Consider the following 13,042-nt stretch of genomic DNA (forward strand, 5'->3'; position numbering starts at 1 on the left):
AACAGGAACAACGACGGACAACCTTTAGGGTTTTTAAATCAAAACCCTTAGGAAGCATCAGGAAGCGAGCCGGACAACCAAAACGGCATAACACACGTCAGCCGTCAGATCGAGAAGTGGAAGCGATTTGGGGTCGCGTGTAAATAGCGTGCATCATACATTATGACGAGTTAAGTTTGTGGGGCACTTGTCATCTCCCTATGAAAGGACATTTATGATGGAAGTGACAGGAAAATCATAGAGGAGGATATGCGAACAGGAACGCCTTACCTTGTGAAGATCATGCCTCGAAGACTGAAAATTCCATGCGGTGACCTCGGAAAATGAAGAAGAAGACGGCGGGAAGTGTCGATCCAAATTCGATGCCTTTACTCCTCCTCGAAATCAGAGTAAGGTTTAAATTTGACTAAAACCATATGTATTGCACTTTATGGTCGCAGGAGAGTTGGGCTAAGTCCCCGAGCATAATCCCTTCAAGCCACAAAGGTTGCTTGTTCAGGACACTTCCTAGTCAGGTCTCCAGATCAAATCCTGGTCAGGTCTCCAGATTAAATCCTGGTCAGATCTCCAAATCAACTCCTGGTCGGGTCTCCAGATCAAATCCTGGTATGGTCTCCAAATTAAATCCTAGTCAGATCGCCAGATCAACTCCTGGTCAGGTCTCCAGATCAAATCCTGGTCAGGTCTCCAGATTAAATCCTGGTAAGGTCTCTAAATTAAATCATGGTTGGATCTCCAGATCAAATCCTAGCCAGGTCTCCAGATCAAATCCTGATCGGATATCGGATCTCCACATCAAGTCCTGGTCAAACCTCCAGATCCATTCCTAGTCAGGTCTCCAGGTCAAGTCCTGATCAAACCTCTCGATCACCTCTCGATCGGGATTCCAGACTCTCACTCCAGCGCGAGTTATAAGTGAGCATGCTCTCACGCCTCTAGACTCTCGTCCCAACGTGAGTTATAAGTGAGCTTGCTCTCACGACCAACGACCTCTCGACCGGGATTCTAGACTCTCGCGCCAGCGCAAGTTATAAGTGAGCATGTTCTCATGCCTCCAGACTATTGCCCCAGCGCAAGTTATAAGTGAGTTTGCTCTCACGACCAACGACCTCTCGGTCGGGATTCCAGACTCTCGTCCCAGAACGAGTTATAAGTGAGCATGCTCTCACGCCTCTAAACTCTCACCCCAGCGCAAGTTAGTGAGCTTGCTCTCATGACCAACGACCTCTCGCTCGGGATTCCATACTTTCGTCCCAGAGCGAGTTATAAGTGAGCATGCTTTCACGCCTCCAAACTCTCACCCCAGCGCGAGTTATAAGTGAGCTTGCTCTCACAACCAATGACCTCTCGATCGGGATTCCAGACTCTCACCCTAAAGCGAGTTATAAGTGAGCATACTCTCACGCCTCCAGATTCTCGCCCCAGCGCGAGTTATAAGTGAGCATGCTCTTACGCCTCTAGACTCTCGCCCTAGTGTGAGTTATAAGTGAGCTTGCTCTCACGATCAACGACCTCTCAGTCGGGATTCCAAACTCTCGCCCCAGAGCGAGTTATAAGTGAGCATGCTCTCACGCCTCCAGACTCTCGCCCCAGCGAGAGTTATAAGTGAGCTTGCTCTCACGACCAATGACCTCTCGATCGGGATTCCAGACTCTCGCCCCAGCACGAGTTATAAGTGAGCATGCATGCTCTCGCGCCTCCAGACTCTCGCCCCAGCCCGAGTTATAAGATTTCAGACTCTCGCCCTCGCCCCTTAGCACGAGCTATAAATAAGCACACTATCACACTTAATAACTCATGGGTCAGGCTTTTACACTCTTATTCCCGGGCAGGTTATCAGCAAACAAAGAAGTGCCAGGGAAGAAAGAAAAAAAAGGAAAAAGAACAAAGACTGAGGCCCGACCATATTTGCATTTATTTAATGAAGTACAGGGGGCACCCCTCGAAATCTCATTCCCACATTAGGGACATCTAAGTAATCAAAGTTCCTTTTCGGTACTAGTGGTCAATCGACACCTTGAGCAAAGGTGTTCTGCATGACCTGCCTGCTCCAAGTAAGATCGCACCTGAACTAGCTCTATCTTGGTGAGTTGAATAATGCGACGCTGTTGAGCAATGGTTTCGTCTTTGAGCTAGTTTTCTTCTTGAAGAAGGGTTATGGAAGAGGCATGTTTCTTTTTCACATAGATCAGAAATTATGCTTGGCTCTCCAAGTCTACATAAGCTTTCTGTTTCAACTCTGCTTCAGCCCGGGTTCGCGATTTAATGGCTAACCAAAGCTCCTCAATGTCTCGGCGGAGAGAAGACTAATTAGATCCCTGTCCTGCGCCATCTTGGCTAAAGCAGTGCCCTTTTGGACAAGTAACTGAGTCAGATGTGCTAGTTGTTGGCGTAGGAGTGACATCTCATCAGACTCAGAAATAGATTCCATGGTCAGGAGAGATCAGCAAGAAAAGCACAACGGTGAAGGGGAGTCGACCCCCTTTAAAAGAGGAAGATGTGAAGAGTCGACTTCGAAGGGTTAATGAGGCCCTTCCCCCGAGGTTAGTTGGGTAATTAAATAGGTTACACATCTGAGGATCTGGGAAAAGGAGCAGCATTTAAGGATGACATGATGGAATAAGAAACCAGAGCATGAGTCTAGTCAGTCGAACCTGAGTCTCCTTCGACTAGATTTTGAGGGGAGGTTTGTGATATGGTGCATAATGGTGGGGTCCGATAAAGTCGAGCAGTTAAAAGGCAAGGAGATGTGACAGTCAGAAATTAAGGGAGTGTGGCAGTCAGAAGTCAAGGGAATGTGACAGTCAAAAGTCAAGGGGACGTGACAGTCAATAGTTAGGGAAAAAAGTAGGACCGTGTGACGATGTCAACAACCTGATTTCCGGTCAGGTTCTAACATACCAAGATCCCAGATCTGAGGCACCCGGGTCTAAGACAAGGGAGGCAGTCGGGGTAATATCTAGTCGGGATCTGACTAGTCGGGTTCTCACGGCTCGATTACATCCAGGCCTGGTTCTCTCAGTAAGCCAGTTCTCGGTCAACCAACTCCCGGTCGGCTCTTGAACGATCTCACCACAACTCCTGGCCCCTCAAGGTTTAGGCTAGGAGTTATACCCGATAGATCAGTCTGAACTTCCCTATTCATACCCGGTCAGGCCAGAAGGTCGAGACAGAAGGTGCTACACGACAATAAGGGCATGGAATCATAACCGTCTGTCAGAGAATAACTGCTGAATGCCAGGAAATATTCCAACGGTCTGCGATCATTTACGAATAGAACCTTTCTTTAGTCTACAGGAGGATGCCACGTGTCCTACATCACCCGACAGGCTCTGACACCCGACATTCTTTGACATCGGTCAGTCTCCAGAGGTATGCACTGTCAAATAAAAAGGGAGGTCCTCTCCCCTGCACAGGTATGCTCTCTCACACATTTGCACTTGTCTTCTACTTTTCTTTCTCCTTCGTACACTGTTCTTCTGGGAAAAAAGTACCTGACTTAAGTGTCGAAGGGCCTACTCCGGGGACTTTTTCCCTGATTTCTGGCCTCTAACGTCCCGTGTGTTTGTCCGAGTATGCGCAGAGATCAGGTACCGCTGACTCAGTTATCGTCGTCCATCAGCGCCACGTGGAGGTCCATTTTGGATTCATACTAGAAGGGTGTCTCAGTTGCCTCTCCGTCAACACTAGCAACAATTCATCCGGTCTTTATCTGACTCAGATTTCGAACAGGATCACAAACTATTGATGATATTTATACATGTTATCAACTTGTGTAATTTGTGACATTTATTCGTGTTGATGTTATATTGTTGATGACCTATACCTACTAATTAAATAGTATAACTCAGCTTAGATTCACTTAGGAGGTTGGGTCTGGAACATGTTGCCAACATGTTGAAACTACATACGCATAGCATGCTGATCTCAAAAACTCAGGCATATTAGGATGATAAATAGGGTCTAAATGCTTATTATTATAATTATTATTTACAACAATTGGGAGCCTTTTTTTATTTATGGATGACTTCATTCAGATAAAATTATTCATACCAGCTAATGCTATCTATTTGATGCATCATCAACCCACCCTGCATTGATATATTTAAGACTAAACCACCAATATCATTGAATAATGAATTGCTTCTTTTGAGGTCTAAAAGCCTCACCGTTTATCCTTCATATTCTCAACTTAAAATTTATAATCTAAGAAAGAAGAGATTTTATAAAACCATATGCAATATTTTTCTCACTTTAATCGTTCATTTTTATTTTTCAGTTAGCATCAATGTTCTCACGACAAAGTCCAATACAGAGGGTGGACTTGGTCTGCATGGATATGAGAAAGTCTATCTCTCTATATATATACAAATCCTCAAAGTCAAATCCTAAGCAACTTGATCATCCAACCAATCAGGCTCCCTGACATTTGTTTATATGAACCTAGCTTCTAAAGTGAATGGTATTGATTCTCCAAAGCTTTGTGCCATAACATGGGAATCCTGCATCAAGAACTGAACCTGAAATGCCTGCTGCTGCTGCTCATCTTAAACTTGTGCACTCTAAACGTCTCAGAAGAGACACAGACACTCGAGAGTGAAGGTAAAGTTTACGTTATTTCTCTGGGACTCTGCATGATTTTGTTGCATATATTTCACTAAAACCAGCCTGTGATGTTGTTTGTTTCTTCTCTGCTTGAATAGCTCTTGCTCTGTATAGCATATCTAGTTATTGGCAGAACAAACCAACAAGCTGGGTAGGTTCAGATCCTTGTGGTAATAACTGGGTTGGACTCAACTGTTCTAATCGTCACATCATTAAAATGTAAGTTCTGAAAAATATAATGGAGAAGACAGACTCTAGGAAATTTGTTTTGGTACGAGTGCTTCTTCTTTTTCAGAATTCTTCCTGGCTTAAACATCAGCGGGACGCTCTCTGAAGACATCCAGAATTTGACTGAGTTGGTAATCTTGTATGTTGCCTGATAAATCAAATGTTACAGTTCTTTTACCTCCCTTTTTCATCCCTTTACAAGTCCTTTAGTAACTATCAACTTTTGAATTATGGCACTAGGGATCTGTCTTCCAATAAAGGTTTGGGTGGGCCAATTCCAAGAACCATTGGGAACCTGGTGAAGCTTCAAAGATTGTGAGTTGTAATTATATATAAATATTTTTTCAGTCTGTAAAAGTTAAAACACCCAAACTGAAACTTTGTTCTGTTGTGTATCCAGGATCCTTACTGGTTGCAGATTCACTGGTTCCATTCCACCAGAGTTAGGCATGTTGGCAAGCCTCAGATTTCTGTAAGATCAGAATCTCTTTGCTCAAAGTAGGATATTTTAGCTCGATATTCTAAATCTATCTGTGTTTCTTCAGATCAGTGGGCTCTAACCGGTTGAACGGATCGATTCCTAGCGAGATAGGCAATCTGACATTGCTGGTCTGGTTTGACATCACAAGGAATAAGATATCTGGTTCACTCCCTATTTCCGATGGCACAAACTTGGGCCTGGATTTGTTGACTAAGTGCCAGCACTTGTGAGTGATTATTTGTTGTTCAATTAATGTTATACAGTTTTACTTTGTGAGATTTCAGCAAGTTTGATTGAAAATTTTCTATTGAACTCAGCCATTTTGGAAGGAACAATTTATCGGGGTCCATTCCAGCCGAACTGTTCCACTCTGAGATGGTTCTGAAGCATATGTAAGATACTGAGAAGAAGTTCCTTTTCCTTCATGTTTAGTTTATATTTATGTTCCTAAAGCATGAACACACTTTCTGTGGCCATAAACGAGCTAAGTCAAGCCAAACTTTGCATTATTTAAGCTTGTTTGAAAAGTAACCAAATCAAGCCAACCCGAACCTAAAATGAACCAAACCCTGGAAATGGTTGTTCAAGTTTGACTTAGTTCCTTTTTTTATGTGCTTGAACTTGATTTTTCTATCAAGTGTTCAATTCAAGATTGTTTAATTGTTTGAAACTTTTATATTTTTAAACTTGTTTGGTTGGTTAGCGAACTTGATATTATATGCTTGTTTATTTATTTTGAGATCTTTGTCATTTACAAGTTTGATAGAGCTTTGTTGATGAATATAGTTCATAAACTTTGTTCATGGATATTGTTCTTGGATATAGTTCACAATCTTTGTTCATAAACATTAATGAATTAACGAATTGAATATATATGTGTTTAAGGTTGTTCATTTAAGTGACATGGTATATATATTGAATAAATATAAATAAACTCTTATTAAATCAAACTGAACACCACATTACTTATGAACGTTTGGTTCATTTTCCTTAGGCTGTTTGATCACAATCAATTCACAGGCAGCATTCCTCCAACGCTAGGACTTGTCACTACCATAAAGGCTTTGTAAGTAAATTGCAGAGCTAAACATGGGAAAAAAGGTTCATACTTTTAATTTGTTGGATTCTTGTTTTGTACAGGCGCCTTGACAGAAACGGACTTAGTGGAGCAGTTCCTTCCAACCTCAATAACCTTACGATCCTTGGCGAACTGTTAGTGTGTTTTTTTGAAAGAAAACTGGTTTGTACTTTGGTGAAAAACTCCAGGAACTCTCATGATAAGGTTTATTCTACAGGCAAATAAATGACAATCAGCTGAGTGGCTCCTTGCCAAACCTAACAGGAATGAATGCCCTCGCCTATGTGTGAGTAGTAGCACATTAGAAGAGAAGCAAAAGGCACTCAGATGCCCGCTGACCGAAACCGAATTTCTTGCTTTGCAGGGACATGAGCAACAACTCATTTGATCAATCTGATATTCCACCTTGGTTCTCAACCTTGATGAACTTGACTACTTTGTATTACTCTACATTCTTTGAAGTCTGAACAATTATATAGTCTTAGCTGAATATGAGTCTGTATAACACCCTTTCATTGATTCGATGCCCTTTTTCTGGTTGCAGGAAATTGAATAACTTACAGATATCAGGAGTTCTACCGACATCTTTGTTCAGCATTCCGTCATTGCAGGCAGTGTAAATATCTATTTTCCTGACCTTAACGCATTATTCCTTATGAGATTTCCCTGAGGAAGTATTGGATATCCTCATGTTCTCTTTATCGGAACAGGCATCTGCGGCACAACCTGATCAATGGCACACTTGACCTGGGCAGTGCGCCGAGCACAAACCTTACTCTTGTTGATGTGCGGGAAAACAGAATTCAAACTATGGCTAATGTGCCAAACCGAGGCAACCTAAACATTCAGTAAGTATATAGCCACCAGTGCATCGATAATTCCTTGAAATTTATTGCAATCCAAATAGTGAAGTAGTGATTAGCACAGAGATCATCTGTCTTCTGAGTCCTCTCGTCCAAATTTGATGTCCACAGACTTGACGGAAACTTTTACTGCAATCAGCCAGGAGCTTCAGCACAGTACTGCAATGTACCACCGCCACCAAATCCCAGTAGTTACGTCACTCCGTCGCCAAATTGTGGAAACCTCGTTTGCCCTTCGGATCAGAAAGAGAGCCCAAAATGCTCTTGCTCATATCCCTTTGAAGGAACACTTGTTTTTAAATTTATAGCCTTCTCCAACATGTACACTAACTTCACATACTACACTTTATTAGAGGTTGGTCTTATCAAGATCTTTCAGCAGTTCCAGCTTCCTGCTATTCCAATCCTCCAAGACCCCAGAATGGATGAGTACGATTACTTCGACATTGATTTGTCGATCTTTCCGTCGAATACGGATCGCTTTAGCCAAGCCGAGGTTGCTCAACTTACCAACCTATTCACCAACACGACTTTCTCGCAACCTGATCCTTACGGACCTTATTATCTTGAAGCAGTACCTTATCCAACTTTTCACGGCAAGTATCTTCTTTTCCCTCTCTTCTTGTTCATTTAGCCATTCACTTCTTCCCTTCTCACATATTGAATATGATATGAGCAGAAGCAGTTTCCAAATCGAATAGAGTTCCTGCAATTGTAGGAGGGGTAATAGGAGGGTTTGCTGCTGCTGCTTTGATCGTCGGTCTGTTAATTTTCGCCCTTTGCCAGAGAAGAAAGGCTCGAAAGGCCAAAGAATTATCTCAAGGTTTTGGTAAGAAATGTGAAGAATCTCTTATCATGTTATATTCACTATCTTGAGCACGTCGTTCCTTTCTTTCAGCAGGTGTATGGACCACAAGTGGAAGTGGCAGTGATATTCCTCAGCTGAAAGGTTCAAGATTGTTCACTTTTGAAGAACTAAAGAAGTGCACCAACAACTTCGCAGAATCCAGCATTCTTGGGAGTGGCGGCTATGGAAGAGTAACTACCATATCCATATTCCTTCTTGTGTTCGAGCTCTGCAGATTCATTTTCCCCTGTATTTCTCCACTTTGGCAGGTTTACAGAGGATTGCTGGATCAGGGGAAACTAGTTGCAGTGAAAAGAGCTCAGGAGGGATCTTTGCAGGGTGGTCAGGAATTCAAAACTGAGATCGAGATGCTGAGCAGGGTTCACCACAGGAACCTTGTCAGTCTCGTCGGCTTCTGCTTGGATCAAAATGAACAAATATTAGTGTACGAATACATTCCTAATGGCACATTAAGAGATAGTCTCTCAGGTACGCTTGTCTTTGCTTTTGCTAATCTGATTTATCTGAAACCATCTTCAAGCTGATAACTAACTCTTTGCCATTTTCAAACGCAGGGAAATCTGGAGTCTACCTGGATTGGAAGAAAAGGCTGAGAGTAGCACTTGGTGCAGCCAGAGGACTGACTTACCTGCATGAGCTTGCGAACCCCAGAATCATCCATAGAGATGTCAAGTCCAACAACATCCTCCTCGACCACCATCTCCATGCGAAGGTCTCAGACTTTGGGCTTTGCAAGCCACTGAGCGATGACAAGAAAGGCTGCGTTACCACACAAGTCAAAGGAACAATGGTGAGTTAGGCTACAACTTTGCCATCCTAAAGTAATAAAAAACAATCAATAACAAGTGTTGTTCGTAATATTGTAGGGATATCTTGATCCTGAATACTACACGACTCAGCACTTGACGGAGAAGAGCGACGTCTACAGCTTCGGCGTTGTGCTTTTGGAAATTGTCACTGCCCGGAAACCGCTTGAGCGAGGGCGATACGTCGTGAGGGAGGTAAGGAATGCCATCGGCAGGTCTAGAGACCTGCAAGGCTTGAATGAGCTTCTTGATCCTGGCATTTGCCATAACGGCTCATTGACAGGGGTCAAGAGGTACATTGACTTGGCCTTAAAATGTGTGGAGGAATCAAGCTCAGAGAGGCCATGTATGAGCGAGGTGGCTAAGGAGATTGAGAACATAATGGTTTTGGCTGGCATGAACCCTAACATTGCATCAGAAACTACTTCTGCGAGCTTTGGAGCAGCCAACAAGAACTTCAACAGTGATGATGATGCTTCCTTCGAGTACAGTGGTGAACCATATTCTCTAAGAACAGTCCTGCCCAAGTGAAATGAAATGTGCAACTCAGATCAGCTTGTTTAAGAAGTTGAGTTGTGTAATGTATTTTATATGAACTTCGCTATTTGTAAACTGAAGTTAATTATGCATGTACAGTTACAGCTACAACAAATTCTGCAACTTTCAAAGATCGATTCATTATTGTACACCACATAATCTTAATTCAGAGCTCCCAGTAAATGCCAAGCTTATGGAGGATGCCTGCGCCCAGAACAAAATCTCAGCAAAAATCACATAAAGCAGCGTTCCCAATCTCTGTGGGTGCCAAACTCTCACAAAAACAATGTGCTTTTGAATCCAGTGCACCTGCGTGTTCATCAGATATACAGTTAATTCTAGCATTACTTTTACTAAAAGCACAAAATGTTCATGAATGATTATTGTTTACCAGGGTATTGTTTGGGGTTTCGTAGTACCATCCGTTCACAAAGGCTGGGAAGATTCCTTGTGCTGCAATCACAAAAACAAGCATTGCGTTCATGTCTATCCACCTGAGCCACAAGAATGGTGCTTTCAAACGCCACACATCAATCTGAACAATGAATGATGAATAATATATATATATATATATATATATATATATATATATATATTAAGGTTAGTGTTGAAGTAATTGAGGTAGTTTTTCCTTGTCATTTCATAAAATGCTAAGAGAACAAGACCTGCTGTCCCAGAGATGGCACACATAGCTGCGGCCGTAGAGTTGCTTGTTGAGGGGAATTGCTGTTATGGCAGAGCACCCTATTAGTAAATTGTTTTTTTTTTTATTTGACACCATATATTCAGCTTACGCTGATTAACCTTGTGCAACTCGATCTCATAAAAATTTCTTACTTACCATCAGAATAAATCAAGAAGCGTTCGCAATAGACGGCCCATAAATTCAACATTCTTAGCCTAACTGTCAATTAAAAAAAATTTATCTGTAATTCATCAAAGTAAAAAAATTAAAATTCATCCGGCCGCTGCATCATTATCTAGGAGGAAATGAATGTATAAATTGAGATGTTATGATAATGATTGAGATGTTTAATTATTTCGGTTTCAATAAAATTACAACTGCTGTAAAAAAATACAATTTTTTTGACGAATTTTGCTATGACAATGTGAGGAAAATTTGTCGAAAAAAAAAAAATTACAACTGCTGTAAAAAAATACAATTTTTTGACGAATTTTGCTATGAAAATGTGAGGAAAATTTGTGGAAAAAATATTTTGGGACGAATTCAGTGAGGACATTTTTTCGCCACAAATAAGTCTTGCAAAATTTTATGATAAAAAAAAATTAAAATTCGTCAAAAAAATATTTATTACAAAATTCGTCACAATTCAGTAAAGAAAACAATTTTCTTTGTAAAATAGAATTTCTACGTTGATTAGCGACGAAAAGGGTTTTCATCCTAAATTTATAGATTTGCAACTAAAGTTTTTGTTGCAATATTTGTCCAAACTTATAATTTTTTAGCAAAAAAAATTTGTAAATCCAATACATCATCATACATACATATAAATATAAAATCAGTAAATCAATATCATATCTGATAAATTCATAACCAACAGATCCCATAATAAAATCCCATAACAAAGACAAAATATGATACCATACATGACAAACCAAAAAATCTCATACAATATGTATAAATTCCAAAACAAATTTAATTACGAAATCATCACCAAAAGATCCAATTACATTGTTCAAGTCAAACTATACAATGTCACTTCTAAAATTTCATATACTTTATCTTCTTCCTCTTCTTTTCCTACATCAAAAAACAAAAAAAATAATAAGTACGATAGTTAAGATGAAAATACAAACAGAGTAATAAACTAACACAAAATTAATATAAACGCTCACCTTTTCCGGCATGAATTTCCATTTGTCACCACCTTCCTTGATAAGCTTGTTTGAAACAAGTTAACACCAATCAAAAATTCACAAACTTAATCAAGTAACAAATATTTAAAAACACTAAATCTATGAAAAATAACATTCATACATAACAATTTCAATCACAATCACCACCACCATCATCATTAGGAGGGAGGAACCTGACTTGGAGCAGAAGTTAACTAAAGATATTGTATGATGAAGTTCACAAATAGTTAATTTCCTGATCACTTTGCCTCATTTCCTGATCCCTTTACACTAGTAAATCCTTCAAATGCTAATCTCTTCAGTCAATTGATTTATTTCTGCTCTTATTGCTGGTCGGGTAGAAGAAGATATACCAGTGAATCTATAATTTCTGCTCAAAGAACATAGTCCAAATATTCTTCTCCCTTTCGGCCTATCACTCGCCTCGAGCCATAGACTCAAAATATTATTAACAGATGGCTCAGATCTGTCATTATCATCACTTGCACTCGAACTTCTTTGTGTTAATCTATCATATCTATCTTGTATTGTAATGAGAAAAATTTAAAATAACAATATAATAGAAACACATATAATCTTTTGTAGAAAAATGTTCATCCCAAGAGGTAAATCATGGGGTCAGATTATACTCGACTACTAAGTGGCTATAGCGTGAGAGGAGTTTTTCCTCGAGGACATGGGCCATCAGGAATTGATCATTGTCTCATTGTAGCAAATATGCAACCTTTTAGCCAACTGGACACCCCGGGGTACATAAATACATAATCTTGATTATATATATAGGATCATGAGACTATATAGGTGTAACACCCATGAATTTTTGTTATATAAATACATAGGTATTATTCTCATTAAGAGCATGGAAATAAATAAAAAGAATAAGAGAAAAAAAAAGTAAGAAACAAAATAAAAATAAGAGGTAAGAGGTGGAGGCCAAGGATTGAACCTTGAACCTCCCACCAATAATGGAGAAAGATTAATGGCATGATCACCACTAGGATAGAAAGTAACATATGCATAGGAAGGAATAAAAATATTAGTTAAAGGAGGGAAGAAAAATAAAGCAAAGAGCAAGAGAAAACCAAATTGCTCACCTCTTCTCCCTCTTGATTAAGAGAAGGAATAAGAAGAAGGCAAGTTGTTTTCCTCACCCTTCCCTCTCCTCATTTTCGTGGGAATCAAGAGAAGAATAATGGATGGATTAAAGGGGAGATTAATGAGGGCATAAATTTCTCTCATGATGAATAAATAGAAAAAAATGAGAAGTAAATCTCTCATTTTCCTCATTCTTCCTCCTCCTTCCTTCTTTTTCTTTTCTTCACCGAGACTAGGAGATCCACCCACTCCTTGATCCGAGCACTAAGTCAAGTTCTTCTCCAAGGAAGCCAATTTTCAAAGAGAAACCTTCAAGTTCTAGCCTCCCCAAGCAAAGGAAATCAAAGGAGGCACAAGAGGAAGAAACTTCTCCCTTCCTTAACAACTAGAACACTTTCCTCCTTAAGAAAAACCACAAGCGAAAGGATGTAAGTTCCCCTCACCTGTGGTACAATAGCTAGGTGATTGTTATGTGAAAATATTGTTTAAAAACCTATGGTTATTTCATGAGGGTTTCGGCCAAACAAAAAGAAGGAGTTTAAGGAACCTTGAAAACCAACTAAGATATGTTCATGATGTTGCTTATGTTATGTACCTTATGGT

At 40.2% G+C, this 13,042-nt stretch overlaps 1 protein-coding gene across 3 annotated transcripts; it reads left to right on the forward strand.

The window, feature by feature from the left end:
- Positions 1–4,454: 4,454 nt before the first annotated feature.
- On the forward strand, positions 4,455–9,631 carry LOC122017304 (leucine-rich repeat receptor protein kinase HPCA1-like). 3 transcript variants are annotated; one of them, XM_042574873.1, is made up of 19 exons: positions 4,455–4,602; positions 4,704–4,824; positions 4,901–4,972; positions 5,074–5,148; positions 5,234–5,305; positions 5,379–5,540; positions 5,632–5,706; positions 6,309–6,380; positions 6,455–6,526; positions 6,610–6,678; positions 6,757–6,831; positions 6,937–7,008; positions 7,103–7,240; positions 7,367–7,851; positions 7,935–8,084; positions 8,157–8,293; positions 8,372–8,591; positions 8,678–8,913; positions 8,990–9,631. In XM_042574873.1, the coding sequence occupies exons 1-19, from the start codon at positions 4,494–4,496 to the stop codon at positions 9,458–9,460; spliced, it is 2,883 nt and encodes a 960-aa protein (XP_042430807.1). In that variant the 5' UTR covers positions 4,455–4,493; the 3' UTR covers positions 9,461–9,631. The 3 variants fall into 3 exon arrangements, with proteins under 3 accessions (XP_042430807.1, XP_042430806.1, XP_042430808.1); XM_042574872.1 differs by having other exon boundaries at positions 4,456–4,602; positions 8,154–8,293; XM_042574874.1 differs by lacking the exons at positions 4,455–4,602; positions 4,704–4,824 and having other exon boundaries at positions 4,901–4,964; positions 8,154–8,293.
- Positions 9,632–13,042: the final 3,411 nt, after the last annotated feature.

Source organism: Zingiber officinale, chromosome 8B, assembly GCF_018446385.1.
Source record: "Zingiber officinale cultivar Zhangliang chromosome 8B, Zo_v1.1, whole genome shotgun sequence".
Taxonomy (NCBI): Eukaryota; Viridiplantae; Streptophyta; class Magnoliopsida; order Zingiberales; family Zingiberaceae; genus Zingiber; species Zingiber officinale.

Coding starts and splice junctions, on each gene's coding strand:
- LOC122017304 (XM_042574872.1), top strand. CDS start 4,494: ATGGGAATCCTGCATCAAGAACTGAACCTGAAATGCCTGCTGCTGCTG. Junction 5,707..6,308: donor GAGATGGTTCTGAAGCATAT/GTAAGATACTGA, acceptor CATTTTCCTTAG/GCTGTTTGATCACAATCAAT. Junction 8,294..8,371: donor GGAGTGGCGGCTATGGAAGA/GTAACTACCATA, acceptor CCACTTTGGCAG/GTTTACAGAGGATTGCTGGA.